The sequence below is a fragment of the Salmo salar genome, chromosome ssa11 (genome assembly GCF_905237065.1).
Source record: "Salmo salar chromosome ssa11, Ssal_v3.1, whole genome shotgun sequence".
NCBI classification, from domain to species: domain Eukaryota; kingdom Metazoa; phylum Chordata; class Actinopteri; order Salmoniformes; family Salmonidae; genus Salmo; species Salmo salar.
This window is the reverse complement of record NC_059452.1, coordinates 66,143,270-66,164,000: the sequence shown is the minus strand read 5'-3', so window position 1 is coordinate 66,164,000 and position 20,731 is coordinate 66,143,270. Positions and strand designations below refer to the sequence as shown.

The window sequence follows — 20,731 nt, the reverse complement described above, 5'->3', positions numbered from 1 at the left end:
CGGTGGTAGGCCTGATCACCGACAACGATGAGACGGCCTATAGGGAGGAGGTCAGAGAACTGGCAGTGTGGTGCCAGGACAACAACCTCTCCCACAACGTGAGCAAGACAAAGGAGCTGATCGTGGACTACAGGAAAAGGCAGGCCGAACAGGCCCCCATTAACATCGACATTAACATCGGGTTGAGAGTTTCAAGTTCCTTGGTGTCCACATCACCAATGAACTATCATGGTCCAAACATACCAAGACAGTCGTGAAGAGGGCACGACAAAACCTTTCCCCACTCAGGAGACTGAAAAGATTTGGCATGGGTCCCCATATCCTCAAAAGGTTCAACAGCTGCACCATTGAGAGCATCCTGACCAGTTGCATCACTGCCTGGTATGGCAACTGCTCGGCATCTGACCGTAAGGCGCTACAGAGGGTAGTGCGAAAGGCCCAGTACATCACTGGGGCCAAGCTTCCTGCCATCCAGGACCTATATAATAGGCAGTGTCATAGGCTGTAAAATTCCAAGATAGCGTAGGAGTCGGACATGTGTTTTGTCTTATCCTGTCCTGTGTTAATATCGTTTTTTTTGTTTTCCTCGTTTTCGTTCGTATATATTTTAATCTCACTTTCCATCTACAGACTGAATATACTCTCCTGCAATTTATATACTTTATATACTGCTATTTATATACTTTAGAACCGGTACTCCCATTAGCAGCGATCCAGCTAACTAGCTACTAGCTAGTATTCAGTTAGCCACTGCTAGCCGTCTTCACCGTTAACTCGGACAACAGCCAGCCTCAGCTCGGTCAATACCTGCCAGTCTGCACAGCATGATATCAACCCAGAGCATGTCATACTGCTTTTTCTCTACCACATCTCCGGATTCCTACCGCAAGCTCTGAACCTTTACACCGGATCATTGCAGCTAGGTAGCTGCAGTCCAAGTGTCTACTCCTGGCTAACGTCTCTGTCCCAAAGCAAGCACAAGTTGGGCCTAGCTCGATGCTAGCTCAAGGCCATCTCCCGGCTTGCCGAAGAGGTCCACCAGCTAATTTGTGGGCTACAATACCTCTTTTGCCAATTGGCCTGGACCCTTTACTGCCGACACGGAGCCCTGCCAATCCATCACGACTGGTCTGCCGATGTAATCGTCCAAGGAGGAAGTAGTAGCGACTACTGAATCGGCTTCCTGACTCACCTATTGCTACTCATTGGACCCTATGATCACTTGGCTACACATGCCTCTCCCTAATGTCAACATGCCTTGTCTATTACTGTTTTGATTACGTGATTATTGTCTTAATTCACTGTAGAGCCCCCAGCCCTGCCCAATATGCCTTAGATAGCCTTTTTGTCCCACCCCCCACACATGCGGTGACCTCACCTGGCTTAACTGGTGCCTCAAGAGACAAAACCTCTCTCATCGTCACTCAATGCCTAGGTTTAGCTCCATGGTACTCACATCCTACCATACCCTTGTCTGTACATAAAGCTATGAATCTATTCTTCCACGCCCAGAAATCTGCTCCTTTCACTCTCTGTTCTGAACGCACTAGACGACCAGTTCTTATAGCCTTTAGCCGTACCCTTATCCTACTCCTCCTCTGTTCCTCTGGTGATGTAGAGGTTAACCCAGGCCCTGTAGTCCCCAGTTCCACTCCTATTCCCCAGGCGCTAACATTTGTTGACTTCTGTAACCGTAAAAGCCTAAGTTTCATGCATGTTAACATCAGAAGCCTCCTCCCTAAGTTTGTTTTATTCACTGCTTTAGCACACTCCGCCAACCTTGATGTCCTAGTCGTGTCTGAATCCTGGCCACTGAAATTTCCATCCCTAACTACAACATTTTCCGACAAGATAGAACTGCCAAAAGGGGGCGGAGTTGCAATCTACAGCAGAGCTAGCCTGCAGAGTTCGGTCATACAATCCAGGTTGTGCCCAAACAATTCGAGCTTCTACTTTTAAAATCCACCTTTCCAGAAACAAGTCTCTCACCGTTGCCGCTTGTTGTAGACCCCCCTCAGCCCCCAGTTGTGCCCTGGACACCATATGTGAATTGATTGCCCCCCATCTATCTTCAAAGTTCGTACCGTTAGGTGACCTAAACTAGGATATGCTTATCACCCCGGCCGTCCTACAATCTAAGCTGGATGCCCTCAATCTCACACAAATGATCAAGGAACCTACCAGGTACAACCCTAAATCCGTACCCATGGGCACCCTCTTAGATATCAGCCTGACCAATTTGCCCTCTGAATACACCTCTGCCGTCTTCAACCAGGATCTCAGCAATCACTGCCTCATTGCCTACGTCCGTAATGGGCCCGCGGTCAAACGACCACCCCTCATCACTGTCAAACGCTCCTAAAACAATTCAGCGAGCAGGCCTTTCTAATCGACCTGGCCCAGGTATCCTGGAAGGATATTGACCTCATCCCGTCAGTAGAAGATGCCTGGTTGTTCTTTAAAAGCGCTTTCCTCACCATCTTAAATAAGCATGCCCCATTCAAAAAATGTAGAACTACGAACAGATATAGCCCTTGGTTAACCCCAGACTTGACTGCCCTTGACCAGCACAAAAACATCCTGTGGCGTTCTGCATCAGCATCGAAAAGCCCCCGCGATAGCGAACTTTCCAGGGAAGTCAGGAACCAATATACACTGTCAATTAGGAAATCAAAGGCTAGCTTTTTAAAACAGAAATTTGTATCCTGTAGCACTAATTCCAAAAAGTTTACAGACACTGTAAAGTCCATGGAGAATAAGAGCACCTCCTCCCAGCTGCCCACTGCACTGAGGCTAGGAAACACTGTCACCACTGATAAATCTACAATAATCGATAATTTCAATAAGCAATTTTCTACGGCTGTCCATGCTTTCCACCTGACTACCCCTACCCCGGCCAACAGCTCTGCACCCCCTGCAGCATCTTGCCCAAGCCCTCCTCCCCCGCATCTCCTTCACCCAAATCCAGACAGCTGATGTTCGGAAAGAGCTGCAAAATCTGGATCCCTACAAATCAGCCGGGCTAGACAATCTGGACTCTCTCTTTCTAAAATAGCCGCCGAAATTGTTGCAACCCCTATTACTAGCCTGTTCAAACTCTCTTTTGTATCGTCTGAGATACCTAAAGATTGGAAAGCTGCCGCGGTCATCCCCCTCTTCAAAGGGGGAGACACTCTAGACCCAAACTGTTATAGACCTATATCCATCCTGCCCTGCCTTTCTAAAACCTTCGAAAGCCAAGTTAACTAACAGATCACCGACCATTTCGAATCCCACCGTACCTTCTCCACTATGCAATCTGGTTTCCCAGCTGTTCATGGGTGCACCTTAGCCACGCTCAAAGTCCTAAACGATATCATAACTGCCATCGATAAAAGACAGTACTGTGCAACCGTCTTCATCGACCTGGCCAAGGCTTTCGACTCTGTCAATCACTGCATTCTCATCGGCAGACTCAATAGCCTTGGTTTCTCAAATGACTGCCTCGCCTGGTTCACCAACTACTTCTCAGATAGAGTTCAGTGTGTCAAATCGGAGGGCCTGTTGTCCGGACCTCTGGCAGTCTCTATGGGGGAGCCACAGGGTTCAATTCTCGGGCCGACTCTTTTCTCTGTATACATCAATGATGTCGCTCTTGCTGCTGGTAATTCTCTGATCCACCTCCATGCAGACGACACCATTCTGTATACATCTGGCCCTTCTTTGGACACTGTGGTAACAAACCTCCAAACGAGCTTCAATGCCATACAACACTCCTTCCGTGGCCTCCAACTGCTCTTAAATGCTAGTAAAACTAAATGCATGCTCTTCAACCAATTGCTGCCTGCACCCGCCTGCCCGTCTAGCATCATTACTCTGGACGGCTCTGACTTAGAATATGTAGACAACTACAAATACCTAGGTGTCTGGTTAGACTGTAAACTCTCCTTCCAGACTCACATTAAGCATCTCCAATCCAAAATGAAATCTAGAATCGGCTTCCTATTTCGCAACAAAGCCTCCTTCACTCATGCTGCCAAACATACCCTCGTAAAACTGACTAACCTACTGATCCTTGACTTCGGCGATGTCATTTACAAAATAGCCTCCAACACTCTACTCAGCAAACTGGATGTAGTCCATCACAGTGCCATCCGTTTTGTCACCAAAGCCCCATGTACTACCCACCGCTGCGACCTGTATGCTCGTTGGCTGGCCCTCGCTACATATTCGTCACCAAACCCACTGGCTCCAGGTCATCTATAAGTCATTGCTAGGTAAAGCCCCACCTTATCTCAGCTCACTGGTCACCATAGCAACACCCACACGTAGCACGCGCTCCAGCAGGTATATTTCACTAGTCATCCCCAAAGCCAACACTTCCTTTGGCCACCTTTCCTTCCAGTTCTCTGCTGCCAATGACTGGAACGAATTGCAAAAATCACTGAAGCTGGAGACTTATATCTCCCTCTCTAACATTAAGCATCAGCTGTCAGAGCAGCTTATGGATCACTATATCTGTACACAGCCAATCTGTAAATAGCCCACCCAACTACCTCATCCCCATATTGTTATTTATCTTCTTGCTCTTTTGCACCCCATTATCTCTACTTGCACATCATCATCTGCACATCTATTACTCCAGTGTTAATGTTAAATGTTTATTATTTCGCCTCTATGGTATATTTATTGCCTTACCTCCCTAATCTTCTACATTTGCACACACTGCACATAGAATTTTCTATTGTGTTATTGACTGTACGTTTGTTTATGTGTAACTCTGTGTTGTTGTTTTTGTCGCACTGCTTTGCTTTATCTTGGCCAGGTCGCAGTTGAAAATGAGAACTTGTTCTCAACTGGCCTACCTGGTTAAATAAAGTTGAAATAAAAAATAAATAAAAAGGAAAGCCCATAAAATTGTCAGAGACTCCGGTCACCCAAGTTATAGAGTGTTTTCTCTCCTACCGCATGGCAAGCGGTACCGGAGCGCCAAGTCTAGGACCAAAACAGCTTCTACCACCAAGCCATTAGACTGCTGAACAATTCAATGAAATCGCCACCGGACAATTTACATTGACACCCCCTCTTGTACACTGCTGCTACTCACTGTTTGTTTGTTACCTATGCATAGTCACTTCACCCCCACCAACATGTACAGATTACCTCAACTAGCCTGTACCCCCTGCACACTGACTCGGTACCGGTGCCCCCTGTATATAGTCTCGTTATTGTTATTCTTATTGTATTACTTTTATTATTACTTTTTATTTTAGCCTACTTGGTAAATATTTTCTTCTTCTTGAACTGCACTGTTGGTTAAGGGCTTGTAAGTAAGCATTTCACGGTAAAGTCTACACTTGTATTCGGCACATGTGGCAAATAAAGTTTGATTTGATTTTACACTAAGAAAATAGTTTGCGAGAGTCAACAGCATAACCACTGCTACACATCTGGGATAGTACAGTAGCCACAGTGGCTATTTTACAATAATGATTAATCCACAGTTTATCCAAAAACAGAATTATCATCCAAAATCATATTTGAGAGATTTAATTCATATTTTCAGTGTGATTTATGTTAAGTATACGAATTCTTATTATGTTTACAGTAAATAATATCCAGATCACTGCTGCAGTGGAGCTGGGTTCCCTCTTCTTGGCAAGGTGGTGTAAACACCATCCTTCCCAGAGAGGCCATCTCATCAGAGAGGATCTAAGGAGGGAGGGTCGGTATGAGTCACTGGATCTGTCTCTGACCATCTCACCCACTGCCTGGGGCTAAATGTGAGCCCTGCCTCCACACAGATTAGCAGGGAAACACTAAGACTGATCCCAAATTGCACCCTATTCCCTTCATAGTGCCCTACTTTTGACCAGCGACCATAGGGAATAGGGTTCTGTTTGGGACGTTGCCCGAGAGTGCACTGCTTCCATATAGATAAGCCTGCAGTGACTCCCTACTTCTGTCACGCATGTTAGTGGTGGACTGCTAATTACGCCTGAGCTTTGAAACAGATCAAATGAATAGGGCAGGAGAACATCTTACCAAGCCTGTATATAGCATACAGAAGAGAAGTACGTAAATGAGAGAGAAAGAGGAGAGTGACACGCATATGAGACCCCCTCCATTCCACTCTCTACTCATTGAATCATAGCACCTGCTGAACATCACAACACAAGCTCAAACCCCACTGAGGCCTAGAGGGTAAATACTCTGCATTCATGAGGTCATTGGTTTTAGAATACAAGGTCCTGTAGAGAGGCAGGCAGAGGACAGGGTATAGGAAAACTTCTCCTTATTCTCCTCTCTCTCTTTCTCTCTCCTTTCGCCGTCTCTCCCCGCCTCTCCTCTCTCCCTCATTCTCTATGTCTCTCCTCTCAGCTCGTGGGCATATTTCACTGCAGGCACGCTCAACTTGCTTTTCAAACAAAGCGTCGATATGAATAATTAAAGTTTTCCTGGATAGGATTGATTGGTTTGCAGGGTTTGAGTGCCTCTGCTTTTAAATATTTTGTAATTGGAGCTTTTATTCACAGTGGTTTAATTATCATCAATCATTAAGATGTTTATTAGCGAACGGGCCTGCTGAGCCCCGAGACGGATGCCGCGAAAATTCCTCTCATTACCACAGGTCGTATATCAACGGCTGGATTGAATTGTCTGTTTGACTGAGTGGGCCACCGTAGCTCTGGCTGCTGGCAATACTTTGTCCTGGGAGAAAGGCACTTCTCATTAATGCACTACTTACCCAGGGTGAAACATGCCCTTGGTTCACACACACATATACACACACACTTACAGTATACGTACACCAGAGGAGGCTGTTGAGAGGAGCTATAGGAGGATGGGCTCATTGTAATGGCTGGAATGGAATAAATGGAACGGTATCAAACACATGGAAATCACATGCTCAGGATCTCTCATTCACACTCTCATGCAGTGGTTAGTAGCTACAGGCTAGGGGGCCTTCTGTGAGATACCTGAAGTCATCATCATCACACACACACACACACACACACACACTAACCCCCTCACACACACCTGATGACCATCCAGTGGTATGACCATGACAGGCAGGCTCCTCTGTCGGCTGTGTCTCCAGCTCTGCAGCAGCTTCTGGCTGGTCTCCAGCCTCTCCCTCTCCTTCCCCACGCTTCTCTGGCCCTCCCTCAGCCGTTCCAGGCTCTGCTGGTACTCCCCCAGCTGCTCTTCGAGCTCTTCCCACTCCTGCTTCAGCCTCTCGGCCTCCAGGTGACACTGTCTCTCCCTCTCCTCTAGCCTGCTCTCCAGCTCCCCCTGTTGGCTGTGGCGCACCTGGCACTCCCTCTCCCACCGCTGCCTCTCCTGGAGAGCAGGAATATATTCGTTTTTCAGAATCAACTGGTTGATAGTTGCTAGGGTCAATTAATGGATCAATATTCCAAATATAGTTATTTTTCACAACTCAATCTGAGTTTTCCAAGAAAAATATAATAAGTGGTATGAGCGCATACTAGATGGATGCTTGCTTACTTATCCATTTCAAGGACAAAAACGCAAATCAAAAAGCTAATCGAAGCTAGCCATCCCTACCTGGCGCAGCTGACCCTGTAACCGCACCGCCGCCGCCACCTCCTCACGGCGCTTCTCCTGGTTACGATGCTTCTCCTGCTCCTGGAGACATGGGGGGTGTGGTCGCAGCGGGCAGGGGCCGGAGCGGTCACTCTCACGGAGGAGAAGCTTCTGTACCTCGTAGAAACTATCTTGGATGGTTACCGCTGCCTGTAGAGGGGAGACGAAAATGTGACGATAACGTGACTAACTGACTAGCTGGCTGGCTGACTAGCTGGCTGGCTGGCTGACTGAACGAGTCCAAACTGGTCCAACTGTGGCTGACCACGAGTTGCTCCAAGCCAAGGTGAATGGGGGCAATAGCAGCAGGTGATTTGAATACCAAACGGGTTAGTCAACACTGTGTTTAACATTGATCATGAGTGTACTTACAGTGAGGGAAAAAAGTATTTGATCCCCTGCTGATTTTGTACGTTTGCCCACTGACAAAGAAATGATCAGTCTATAATTTTAATGGTAGGTTTATTTGAACAGTGAGAGACAGAATAACAACAAAAAAATCCAGAAAAATGCATGTCAAAAATGTTATAAAATTTTATAAAAAGTATTTGACCCCTCTGCAAAACATGACTTAGTACTTGGTGGCAAAACCCTTGTTGGCAATCACAGAGGTCAGACATTTCTTGTAGTTGGCTACCAGGTTTGCACACATCTCAGGAGGGATTTTGTCCCACTCCTCTTTGCAGATCTTCTTCAAGTCATTAAGGTTTCGAGGCTGACGTTTGGCAACTCGAACCTTCAGCTCCCTCCACAGATTTTCTATGGGATTAAGGTCTGGAGACTGGCTAGGCCACTCCAGGACCTTAATGTGCTTCTTCTTGAGCCACTCCTTTGTTGCCTTGGCCGTGTGTTTTGGGTCATTGTCATGCTGGAATACCCATCCACGACCCATTTTCAATGCCCTGGCTGAGGGAAGGAGGTTCTCACCCAAGATTTGACGGTACATGGCCCCGTCCATCGTCCCTTTGATGCGGTGAAGTTGTCCTGTCCCCTTAACAGAACAACACCCCCAAAGCATTATGTTTCCACCTCCATGTTTGACAGTGGTGATGGTGTTCTTGGGGTCATAGGCAGCATTCCTCCTCCTCCACACACAGCGAGTTGAGTTGATGCCAAAGAGCTCCATTTTGGTCTCATCTGACCACAACACTTTCCCCCAGTTGTCCTCTGAATCATTCAGATGTTCATTGGCAAACTTCAGACGGGCATGTATATGTGCTTTCTTGAGCAGGGGGACCTTGCGGGCGCTGCAGGATTTCAGTCCTTCACGGCGTAGTGTGTTACCAATTGTTTTCTTGTGACTATGGTCCCAGCTGCCTTGAGATCATTGACAAGATCTTCCAGTGTAGTTCTGGGCTGATTCCTCACCGTTCTCATGATCATTGCAACTCCACGAGGTGACATCTTGCATGGAGCCCCAGGCCGAGGGAGATTGACAGTTCTTTTGTGTTTCTTCCATTTGCGAATAATCGCACCAACTGTTGTCACCTTCTCACCAAGCTGCTTGGCGATGGTCTTGTAGCCCATTCCAGCCTTGTGTAGTTCTACAATCTTGTCCCTGACATCCTTGGAGAGCTCTTTGGTCTTGGCCATGGTGGAGAGTTTGGAATCTGATTGATTGATTGCTTCTGTGGACAGGTGTCTTTTATACAGTAACAAGCTGAGATTAGGAGCACTCCCTTTAAGAGTATGCTCCTAATCTCAGCTCGTTGCCTGTATAAAAGACACCTGGGAGCCAGAAATCTTTCTGATTGAGAGGGGGTCAAATACTTATTTCTCTCATTAAAATGCAAATAAATGTATAACATTTTTGACATGCGTTTTTCTGGATTTTTTGTTGTTATTCTGTTTCTCACTGTTCAAATAAACCTACCATTACAATTATAGACTGATAATTTCTTTGTCAGTGGGCAAATGTACAAAATCAGCAGGGGATCAAATAATTTTTTCCCCTCACTGTACTTGAAAGGCTTAGCTACATGTTGTTAGATTAACACACACACACACACCCACTTCACATGAACCTACTAACACAAACACATACTGTAACAGACCAAACAGAATAGACTCCATCTATATATCACATGCTCCCTGTGCAGTTCAAGATAAAAGCCTATCCTCTGTTCTTACTTCCACTTAGAATAGGATAATTGGGGTCCTCTCTCCAGCCACTTATTTACTGTCTGGCGGTTCAAGATTCAGACAATCCAGCTGATTGTTCTATCTCTGTTGATAGAAGCTGTTGTGCAGCCAGACTCACGCGCTCACACACGCACACGCAGTAGCACCTAGTAGCACGCACACACACACATGCAGTAGCACATAGCAAGCACACACACACACACACACACACACACACACACACACACACAAAGCCTTCAACCTGAGTGTGGAACTAAAATAGGACAATATAGGAGGAAGGTGGAATCCTATTACACCGGCGCCGACGCTTGTCGCATGGCTTGCGGACGATAACGGATTACAAAAGGAAACCCAGCCATGATTTGCCCAGCGATCCAGAACTCCCAAACGAGCTAAATGCCTTTTATGCTCACTTGAAGGAATATAAAATGCTGACCAGACCGCTCACGCGCGTGCGTCCGCACATGTTGATTTTGTCCCTGCACACAAGACGCGATCAGGACGCGCAGGTTGAAATATCAAAACGAACTCTGAACCAACTATATTAATTTGGGGATTGGTCGAAAAGCATTAAACATTTATGGCAATTTAGCTAGTTAGCTTGCTGTTGATAGCTAATTTGTCCTGGGATATAAACATTGGGTTGTTATTTTACCTGAAATGCACAAGGTCCTCTACTCTGACAATTAATCCACAGATAAAAGGGTAAACCGAGTTCGTTTCTAGTAATCTCTCCTCCTTCAGGCTTCTTCTTCTTCTTTGGAAATTATATGGCGGTTGGCAACCAACTTTAAGGTGCATTACCACCACCAACTGGATTGGAGTGTGGACCTTAATTCATCTTTCAATCACCCACGTGGGTATATGCTCCTGGCAAGTGTCTTGACTGACATATTCAACCTCATCCTGGCCGAGTCTGTAATACCAACATGTATCAAACAAACCACCATTTTCCCTGTGCCCAAGAAAGCGAAGGTAACCTGCCTAAATGATTACCACCCCATAGCACTCACGTCGGTAGCCATGAAGTGCTTTGAAAGGCTGGTCATGGCTCACATCAACACCATCATGCCAGAAACTCTAGACCCACTCCAATTCGCATACCGCCCCAAGATATCGACAGATGACGCAATCTCAATTGCACTCCACACTGCCCTTTCCCATCTGGACAAAAGGAACACCGATGTGAGAATGCTATTCATTGACTACAGCTCAGCGTTCAACACCATAGTGCCCACAAAGCTTATCACTAAGCTAAGGATCCTGGGACTGGGACTAAACACCTCCCTCTGCAACTGGATCCTGGACTTCCTGACGGGCCGCCCCCAGGTGTAACGGGTAGGCAACAACACATCTGCCATGCTGAACCTCAACACTGGGGCCCCTCAGGGGTGCGTGCTTAGTCCACTCCTGTACTCCCTCTGTTCACCCACGACTGCGTGGCCAAGCATGACTCCAACACCATTATCAACTTTGCTGACGACGGCAATGAGTCAGCCTAAAGGGAGGAGGTCAGAGACTTGTGGTACCAGGACAACAACCTCACCCTGAGCACGCCCCCATCCACATCAACGAGGCTGTTGTGGATCGGGTAGAGAGCTTTAAGTTTCTTGGCGTCCACATCACTAAGGACCTAACATGGTCCACTCATACCTGCACAGTTGTGAAGAGGGCAAGGCAGATTTGGCATGGGCTCTCGGATCCTCAAAAGTTCAACAGCTGCACCGTCAAGGGCATGTTGACTTGGTACATCACCGCATGGTATGGCAAATGCACCGCCCTTGACTGCAAAGTGCTACAGAGGGTGGTGTGGACAGCTCAGTACATCACTTGGGCTGAGCTCCGTGCCATCCAGGACCTATATATCAGGCGGTGTCAGAGGAAGGCCCGTTAAGACTCCATCCACCTAAGCCATAGACTGTTCACTCTGCTCCTGTCCGGCAACCGGTACCGTAGCATCGGCTCTCGGACCAACAGGCTCCAAGACAGCTACTACTCCCAAACCATAAGACTGCTAAATAGCCAGACTGCTAAATAGTCAATCAAAGGTACCCAAACTATCTGCACTGACTCTATCTTGCACTACGCACACTCACTAGACTAAACTCAGCAAAAAAACAAACGTCCTCTCACTGTCAACTGCGTTTATTTCCAGCAAACTTAACATGTGTAACAATTTGTATGAACATAAGATTCAACAACTGAGACATAAACTGAACAAGTTCCACAGACATGTGACTAACAGAAATGGAATGATGTGTCCCTGAACAAAGGGGGGGGTCAAAATCAGTGCATCTCCTCCTCATGGTCTGCACCAGATTTTCCAGTTCTTACTGTGAGATGTTACCCCACTCCTCCACCAAGGCACCTGCAAGTTCCCGGACATTTCTGGGGGAAACGGCCCTAGCCCTCACCCTCCGATCCAACAGGTCCCAGACGTGCTCAATGGGATTGAGATCCGGGCTCTTCGCTGGCCATGGCAGAACATTGACATTCCGGTCTTGCAGGAAATCACGAACAGAATGAGCAGTATGGCTGGTGGAATTGTCATGCTGGAGGGTCATATCAGGATGAGCCTGCAGGAAGGGTACCACATAAAGGAGGAGGATGTCTTCCCTGTAACGCATAGCGTTGAGATTGCCTGCAAGCTCAGTCCGATGATGCTGTGATACACCGCCCCAGACCACGACGGACCTTCCACCTCCAAATCAATCCCGCTCCAGAGTACAGGCCTCGGTGTAACGCTCATTCCTTTGACAATAAAAGCGAATCCGACCATCACCCCTGGTGAGACAAAGCAGCGACTCGTCAGAGAAGAGCACCTTTTGCCAGTCCTGTCTGGACCAGCGATGGTGGGTTTCTGTCCATAGGCGACGTTGTTGCCGGTGATGTCTAGTGAGGACCTGCCTTACAACAGGCCTAAATTTACAAGCCCTCAGTCCAGCCTCTCTCAGCCTATTGTGGACAGTCTGAGCACTGATGGAGGTATTGTGCATTCCTGGTGTAACTCAGGCAGTTATTGTTGCCATCCTGTACCTGTCCCGCAGGTGTGATGTTCGGATGTACCGATCATGTGCAGGTGTTGTTACGTCCTGTCTCCCTGTAGCGCTGTCTTAGGCGTCTCACAGTACGGACATTGCAATGTATTGCCCTGGCCACATCTGCAGTCCTCATGCCTCTTGCAGCATGCCTAAGGCACTTTCATGTAGAAGAGCAGGGACCCTGTGCAGCTTCTTTTGGTGTTTTTCAGAGTCGGTAGAAAGGCCTCTTTAGTGTCCTAAGTGTTCATAACTGTGACCTTAATTGCCTACCGTCCGTAAGCTGTTAGTGTCTTAACAACCTTTCCACAGGTGCATGTTCATTATTATTCATGGTTAATTGAACAAGCATGGGAAACAGTAAACCATTAAACCATTTAGAATGAAGATCTGTGAAGTTATTTTGTTTTTATGAATTATCTTTGAAAGACAGGGTCCTGAAAAAGGGATGTTTCTTTTTTAAAATAACATTCTTAAAATGTTCTCTGAATGTTACTAAGGTTTTCTTGTGGTTTTTGAGAACAGTTGATGATATTAAAACCATATAGTTATAGCATTTCCTTAACAATCCCTTGAAAACGGCACGTAATTGTCAACGGTTTTAGAGGAGCCAGGAGGCTCCTTGTCCCCCAGCTTCCAAATCGAACGCATTGTGACGTTTTATTGAAAACGACCTATAGAATACTGTATTTTGCTCTACACTGAGTATAGAAACATTAAGAACACCTGCTCTTTCCATGACATAGACTGACCAGGTGAAGGCTATGATACATTATTGGTATCACTTGTTAAATCCACTTTAATCAGTGTAGATGAAGGGAAGGAGACAGGTTAAAGAAGGATTTTTAAGCCTTGAGACAATTGAGACTTGGATTGTGTATGTGTGCCATCCAGAGGGTGAATAGACAAGACACAATATTTAAGTGCCTTTAACGGGGTATGGTAGTAGGTGCCAGGCTCACCGGCTTATGTCAAGAACTGCAACGCTGCTGGATTTTTCACACTCAACAGTTTCCCGTGTGTATTAATAATGGTCCACCGTCCAAAGGCCATCCAGCCAACTTGACACAACTGTGGGAAGCTTTGGAGTCAACATGGCCAGCATCCCTGTGGAACGCTTTCGACACCTTGTAAAGTCCAAAAGGGGTGGGGGGGGGGTTGCAACCCACACACATACACTACTTACACAAACAAACACGCACACTTTTGTTGCTGCTCTGTTCTTTATTATTATCTATGCTGAAGCCAAGTCACTTTACCCTGCCTTCATGTAGATATCTACCTGAAATACCTCATACCTCTGCACATTGATCTGGTACTGGTGCTCCCTGTACTGTATTTTATTCCTCTAGTGTTACTATTTAATTTTTGAACTCTGCATAGTTGGGAAGGGCTTGTAACCAAGCATTTCACGGTAAAGTCTACACCAGTTCGGTACATGTGACAAATACAGTTACCGTAAATTCCGGACTATAAGCCGCAACTTTTTTCCCACGCTTTGAACCTCGCGGCTTAAACAATGAAGCGGCTAATATATGGATTTTTCCCGCTTGAATTTTTTTTTCCCAAAAAAACACATTCTGTGACGTGCTCAGTTTTTTGGCGGCATGAAGCTTTCATTAGACCAATGAAATTGCCGAACGGGTTAAGGTCGAACAACTTTTTTGTTTACTGTTTAGATTAAATCGAGCGCTCTCAAACTTCCCATCATTCTGATTACGGTAGTCATTTTGTCACCCTCATCATGTCAAAGACACGGAGAAATGCATATGATGCAGCTTTCAAGTTGAAGGCGATTGATCTGGCTGTTGGAAAAGAAAATAGAGCTGCTGCACGGGAGCTTGGTCTTAATGAGTCGATGATAAGACGTTGGAAACAGCAGCGTGAGGAATTGACTCAGTGCAAAAAGACAACTAAAGCTTACTGCTAATTTTTTATTTTTTGTTACAAGCCATTTTTCGTTAAAGCCTATTTATTTTTGTTACAAGCCGTGTTTTGTTAAAGCCTATTTATTTTTGTTACAAGCCGTGTTTCGTTAAAGCCTATTTCTTTTTGTTACAAGCCGTGTTTAGTTAAAGCCTGTGTAAAGTTCATTTGTTTCAATGTACCGGTAGGCACCTGCGGCTTATAGACATGTGCGGCTTATTTATGTTCAAAATATTATTTATTTTTTAATTCAGTGGGTGCGGCTTATATTCAGGTGCGCTTAATAGTCCGGAAATTACGGTAGATTATATTTTATTTGAGAACACAATTGGTCTTTGTGGGAATTGGAAATGAGTGACTGAGATAGATGCATAGATGCAAAGTGTGTGTGTGTGCGTGCATGCGTGTGTGTGTGTGAGAGAGTTTGTGTGGGATGAGCTCACCTGCAGACTGTAGAGTAACTGGGTCAAGCTCTGGACACTCTGAGCCACCTGTTATTGAAGAAGACATCAAACACACGACTAACAGTCAGTCTCCCATGTTGGTACAGTGCCTTGCAAAAGTATTCATCCCCCTTTGCATTTTTCCTATTTTGTTGCATTACAACCAGTAATTTAAATAGATTTTTATTTGGATTACATGTAATGGACATATACAAAATAGTCAAAATTGGTGAAGTGAAAAAAAAATTACTTGATTCAAAAAATTATATGAAAAAGAAAAAAAGTGGTGCGTGCATATGTATTCACCCCCTTTGCTATGAAGCCCCTAAATAAGATCTGGTGCAACCTTTTTACCTTCAGAAGTCACATAATTAGTTAAAGTCCACTTGTGAGCAATCTAAGTGTCACATGATCTCAGTATATATACACCTGTTCTGAAAGGCCCCAGAGTCTGCAACACCACTAAGCAAGGGGCACCACCAAGCAAGCGGCACCATGAAGACTAAGGAGCTCTCCAAACAGGTTAGGGACAAAGTTGTGGAGAAGTACAGATCAGGGTTGGGTTATAAAAAAAATATCTGAAACTTTGAACATCCCACAGAGCACCATTAAATTCATTATTAAAAAATTGAAAGAATATGCCACCACAACAAACTTGCCAAGAGAGGGCCAACCACCAAAACTCACAGACCAGGCATGGAGGGCATTAATCAGAGAGGCAAGAAAGAGACCAAAGATAACCCTGAAGAAGCTGCAAAGCTCCACAGCGGAGATTGGAGTATCTGTCCATAGGACCACTTTAAGGCATACACTCCACGGAGCTGGAAGAGTGGCCAGAAAAAAGCCATTGCTTAAAGAAAAAAATAAGCAAACATGTTTGGTGTTCGCCAAAAGCCATGTGGGAGACTCCCCAAACATATGGAAGAAAGTACTCTGGTCAGATGAGACTAAAATTTAGCTTTTTGGCATCAAGGAAAACTCTATGTCTGGCACAAACCCAACACCTCTCATCATCCTGAGAACACCATCCCTGGTGCTGTGGGAATGTTTTTCATCAACAGGGACTGGGAAACTGGTCAGAATTGAAGGAATGATGGATGGCACTAAATACAGGGAAATTCTTGAGGGAAACCTGTTTCAGTCTTCCAGAGATTTGAGACTGGGACAGAGGTTCACCTTCCAGCATGACCATGACCCTAAGCATACTGCTAAAGCAACACTTGAATGGTTTAATTGGAAACATTTAAATGTCTTGGAATGGTCTAGTCAAAGCCTAGACCTCATTCCAATTGAGAATCTGTGGTATGACTTAAAGATTGCTGTACACCAGCGGATCCCATCCAACTTGAAGGAGCTTGAGCAGTTTTGCCTTGGAGAATGGGCAAAAATCCCAGTGGCTAGATGTGCCAAGCTTATAGAGACATACCCCAAGAGACTAGAAAGCTGTAATTGCTGCGAAAGGTGGCTCTACAAAGTATTGACTTTGGGTGGGGGAATAGTTATGCACACTTGTTAGTTTCACAATAAAAAATATTTTGCATCTTCAAAGTGGTAGGCATGTTATGTAAATCAAATGATACAAACCCCCTCCAAAATCAATTTTAATTCCAGGTTGTAAGGCAACAAAATAGGAAAAATGGCAAGTGGGGTGAGTACTTTCGCAAGCCAATGTAGATGACTTTATCACTTCACAAATGATATTCCTTCTATGAAAAACTGATAAGGAATACATGTCCTGGTTCTATTTCAGTGTGTTGGTATCTGAAGATGAACAGTTCACTTCTACAGTAGATGGCAAGGGAGTTTTTGTCTCCTACTACTAGTGTATACCCATATCAGTTGAAGCCAGCCAATACGGTCTTACTCCCGGACTAGACTAGACTAGAATGTAGTGGTGAGAGTACAGTATCTTCTCCTCTTATCACATGGCACATTTTCTAAAGAGAGTCCATTTGTCTGAGAAGTCTATGTGGTCATGTAAGTATATAGCGCCACTTTGTGGTCTGGTAGTGTCTGTGCACAGAATCTGTACACCAGGGGTGTCAAACTCATTTCATGGAGAGCCTAGTGTCTGCTGGTTTTTGTTTTTCCTTTCAGTTAAGACCTAGACAACCAGGTGAGGGGCGTTCCTTGCTAATCAGTGACCTTAATTCATCAATCAAGTACAAGGGTGGAGCAAAAACCCGCAGACCCTCAGCCCTCCGTGGAATGAGATTGACACGTGCTGTACATCGCATTGCTCTATACCAGGGTTATTCAAATCTTACCCTATGCGGTCTGGAGGACTACTGGTTTTCTGTTTTACCTGTTAATTAATTGTGCACACCTGGTGTCCCAGCAGGTCTAAATCAGTCCCTGATTAGAGGGGAAGAATAACAAAAAATAAGTGGAACTGGCCTCAAGGTCCAGATTTGAATTTGAAGGTTCTATACCTCGCAAACTCAACTCTGGACCTTGAAGCCAATTCCACAATTATTTCCCCCCCATTGTTCCCCTTTTAATCAGGGACTGATTTGGACCTGGGACACCAGGTGTGCGCAAGTAATTATCAGGTAGAACAGAAAACCAGCAGGCTCCGGACCTCGTCGGGTAAAAGTTGAGTACCCCTGCTCTATACACTACATTACATTCAGTCAATATTACTCTATTTTATCATAGTCATTCACCTCACAGCCAGGACAAGATGCTAACGGTAGCACAAATGTGGCCGAGGAAATTGGGATATTACTATCCATCTATTTTTAATGAGACGGTACATTTGAGAGCTAAATTGACTTTCCCTGTATTAAGATATTAATAATTTAGCACATTAAGGCTGAAATGAAATTCTAATAGATGGTGTTCAATTATTTAAACAACTGTTGGGCCAGCAATGTTGCACCACCATAAGAAGGTGGAGGAAGGTGAGAAGCCAAGGCCAATATGAACACAGACTGACGTACACCTCAGCAGCTAAAGACTACAATAAGCTTATTATGGCTACAACTACAAATCCCATTTGTATTTGAGCCACTTGGTGTTATGGGTAAAATGTTCAATATCTATGGTAGAAAACAAAACCTTGTATAAAATACCTACCTTAAGGTTGATATTATGAGTGTCCCCAGTGTGGGGTTGAGTCAGTGACTGCAGTACGAGGGCCTGGGAGGCTGACCACTCCCCGTCCCTGGTATCAGGGTCCCCATGTGAGGCTTCGACGTCTGTGGGGGTGTCCATGAGGGTAGGAGGGTTGGCTGGGGACACAGGGTGGGACAGGGGGTCCCTGTGAGGGCTGCAGAGGCTGGAGGGAGAGCAGGTCCTGGAGGACAGAGTGGTCCTCATGTTCTCAGCTGGAGAAGGAGAGAGGAGATGGGTGATTAGAGAGGGAGAAAGAGAATTTACTGTAGACAAAAAGACCCACAGACAGACAAAGACATTGGACACTCTACAACAGGAAATAGACAACATGTACATGATGCTAACAATAGTCAGTGAGGCTAAAAGTGCGGAGTCTCGTCTGACCCTCTCGGAGCGCGGCAGTAAGCAGTACTGCAGCCCGGGGCACCTCCTCTGGGTGTGGCTGGACCAGTAGGCGTGGCTCAGGGTGTGGTTCCTGGGTGCCGCCCCTCAGGGCAGACAGTTCAGCATAGATCTGTAGCTTCTCCTCCAGACTAGAACATATCTGATGGTCCTGACTGGACAGGCTCTCTGATAGATAAATGCAACATAAAGCTATTCATGTACAATGGACACACAGAATCAAGCAGTCAGTGATACACAAATAGCACTTTACAGTCAGTATTACACAATAAACATAGAAATGACACACAAAGTAATGTGCAGTTTCTTCATGCACCCACAATCCACAAACACACACTACTTGACAATACTATAGAAAATGTGGGCTAATCAAAGTGAAAGGATCATTGCAGATAAGCTATTTGTATGCTATGAATATACAGTAGCATATTACCCTGTAGTCTTTGTATCTTCTGGGCTCTGGCTTCAGATGCTCTTCTCTCCTCCTCTGATTCGTTAGTGTTCTCCTCCTCATCCTCTGGACAGCTGGACAGACAGCGATAAGCATACACACACTCACTCACACACACACTAACCACACACTTACACCCTTCCCACACCCCTTACTGACCTCTCCACAGCCTCTCGGATGTGTCTCATCCAGGTGTTGCGTTCGTCTTTCGAGGAGGTGTGGACCTCGTACATCTCTGGACCCGCGGCCGATGCACTGATCAGAAACATCCCTCTCTCCTCATTGGCTACCTCCCTGACAATCAGCTTCTGCAGAGAGATCACTGGGGGCTTCTGGTCCTGAGGAGCAGACAGTATGGGAGGATGACAGAGCATTAGTAAATTGAATGAAAACAGGGGGCCAACACTAACTGATGTAAACGTTGACATGTCTTTTTGAGTCTTAATCCCCCATATATGATCAGATATACTTTATTAGTTCATCCAGGATGCTTTTTTCCCCAACCCCTCCGATATAATAAAATGGAGAGCAGTAGCCCAAAGCTACCAGACCGAGTCCAAAGGAACTGAATTGAACGGTAGAGTTTATTTTGTCTTATTCCATAGCAAATGTCACCATTTCACAGACATACCACAGCAGCGAATATGAACTTCTGGTCTTTCTCCTGTAGGAAGATCAGTGTGTCTGTGAGAAGGAGAGCCAGGACATCTGCAGAGATAAGAGACAGCAAAACAATTGTGAACAATGTTATCCCTAATCAATATTATCATTAGTGTGAAACTGATTGATTGACTGATTCGTGTATTGCTTGATCGGTTGATTGATTGACTGATTGGTTGATTAATTGATTGATAGATCAGTGCCTCAGACCTTTGAGTCGTCCGGTGGCGGTCTTCCACAGTAACAGGCCCTGGTGTTTGAGGGTCCGGCCTGGCACCAGAACATCCTGCTTCCTAAAGGTGTGTCCGTTCTTCAGCTTGGCAGCACTACGGTTGTCCATCCGGTTTAGGACGTCCTGTAACCTCTGACCCTGCTCAAACTCACTGACCCTCAGGTCTACAGCCGCGATCACCTCCTTGATCAAAACCAGAGCTCTGGAGAGGTCCCTGTGCTCCTCACTGTCCTCTGAAAGAGGGAGAGGGGGGATCGAGGGAGGAGAGAGAGAGAGAGAGAGAGAGAGAGAGAAAATATTCAGGCACATTGAAGTAGTAGGATCAAAACTATACTTCCGGTTACCAGCCCCATATCAGTATGGAAGTAACATTTCAAATACAACACAACAAACGTTTCATGTAATCTGTTACTGTAACTGCTGTATATTATCACTGATAGCTGAGCTGTATGGTACAACCACCTGCAACAAAAAAGAAGTCTGGTCGTGTTATCACGATTTGATTTATCTGATCCTAACAGCAGTGGGCAGCAGAGCAGAGAAAGGCAGACGGACCGACCCTGGGTGTACTGTAGAATCCTCTCCAACAGAACAGGGTACTTAGTGATCCTCTGGGTCACCAACAAGATGCATTCTGGGATCTCTCTCCTCCGCACCAAATAGTTATTACTTTGTTGCTATAGAAACAGACAATCAACATTGAATAATTAGTCACAAGTGGAATATTTAA

General features: G+C 45.6%; 1 protein-coding gene across 6 annotated transcripts in view; it reads right to left on the bottom strand.

The window, feature by feature from the left end:
- Nucleotides 1-20,731, bottom strand: part of arhgef28a (Rho guanine nucleotide exchange factor (GEF) 28a) — a 107,575-nt gene that overhangs the window by 16,277 nt on the left and 70,567 nt on the right. For all 6 annotated transcript variants that reach the window (XM_014128070.2, XM_014128071.2, XM_045689857.1 and 3 more), the window contains 10 exons: nucleotides 20,561-20,678; nucleotides 19,980-20,234; nucleotides 19,741-19,817; nucleotides 19,269-19,447; nucleotides 19,092-19,183; nucleotides 18,641-18,826; nucleotides 18,218-18,468; nucleotides 15,140-15,187; nucleotides 7,552-7,740; nucleotides 7,021-7,323 (listed from right to left, as the gene is read on the bottom strand). In XM_014128070.2, coding sequence (XP_013983545.2) covers nucleotides 7,021-7,323; nucleotides 7,552-7,740; nucleotides 15,140-15,187; nucleotides 18,218-18,468; nucleotides 18,641-18,826; nucleotides 19,092-19,183; nucleotides 19,269-19,447; nucleotides 19,741-19,817; nucleotides 19,980-20,234; nucleotides 20,561-20,678 — 1,698 coding nt within the window. The remainder of the gene's footprint in view (nucleotides 1-7,020; nucleotides 7,324-7,551; nucleotides 7,741-15,139; nucleotides 15,188-18,217; nucleotides 18,469-18,640; nucleotides 18,827-19,091; nucleotides 19,184-19,268; nucleotides 19,448-19,740; nucleotides 19,818-19,979; nucleotides 20,235-20,560; nucleotides 20,679-20,731) is intronic.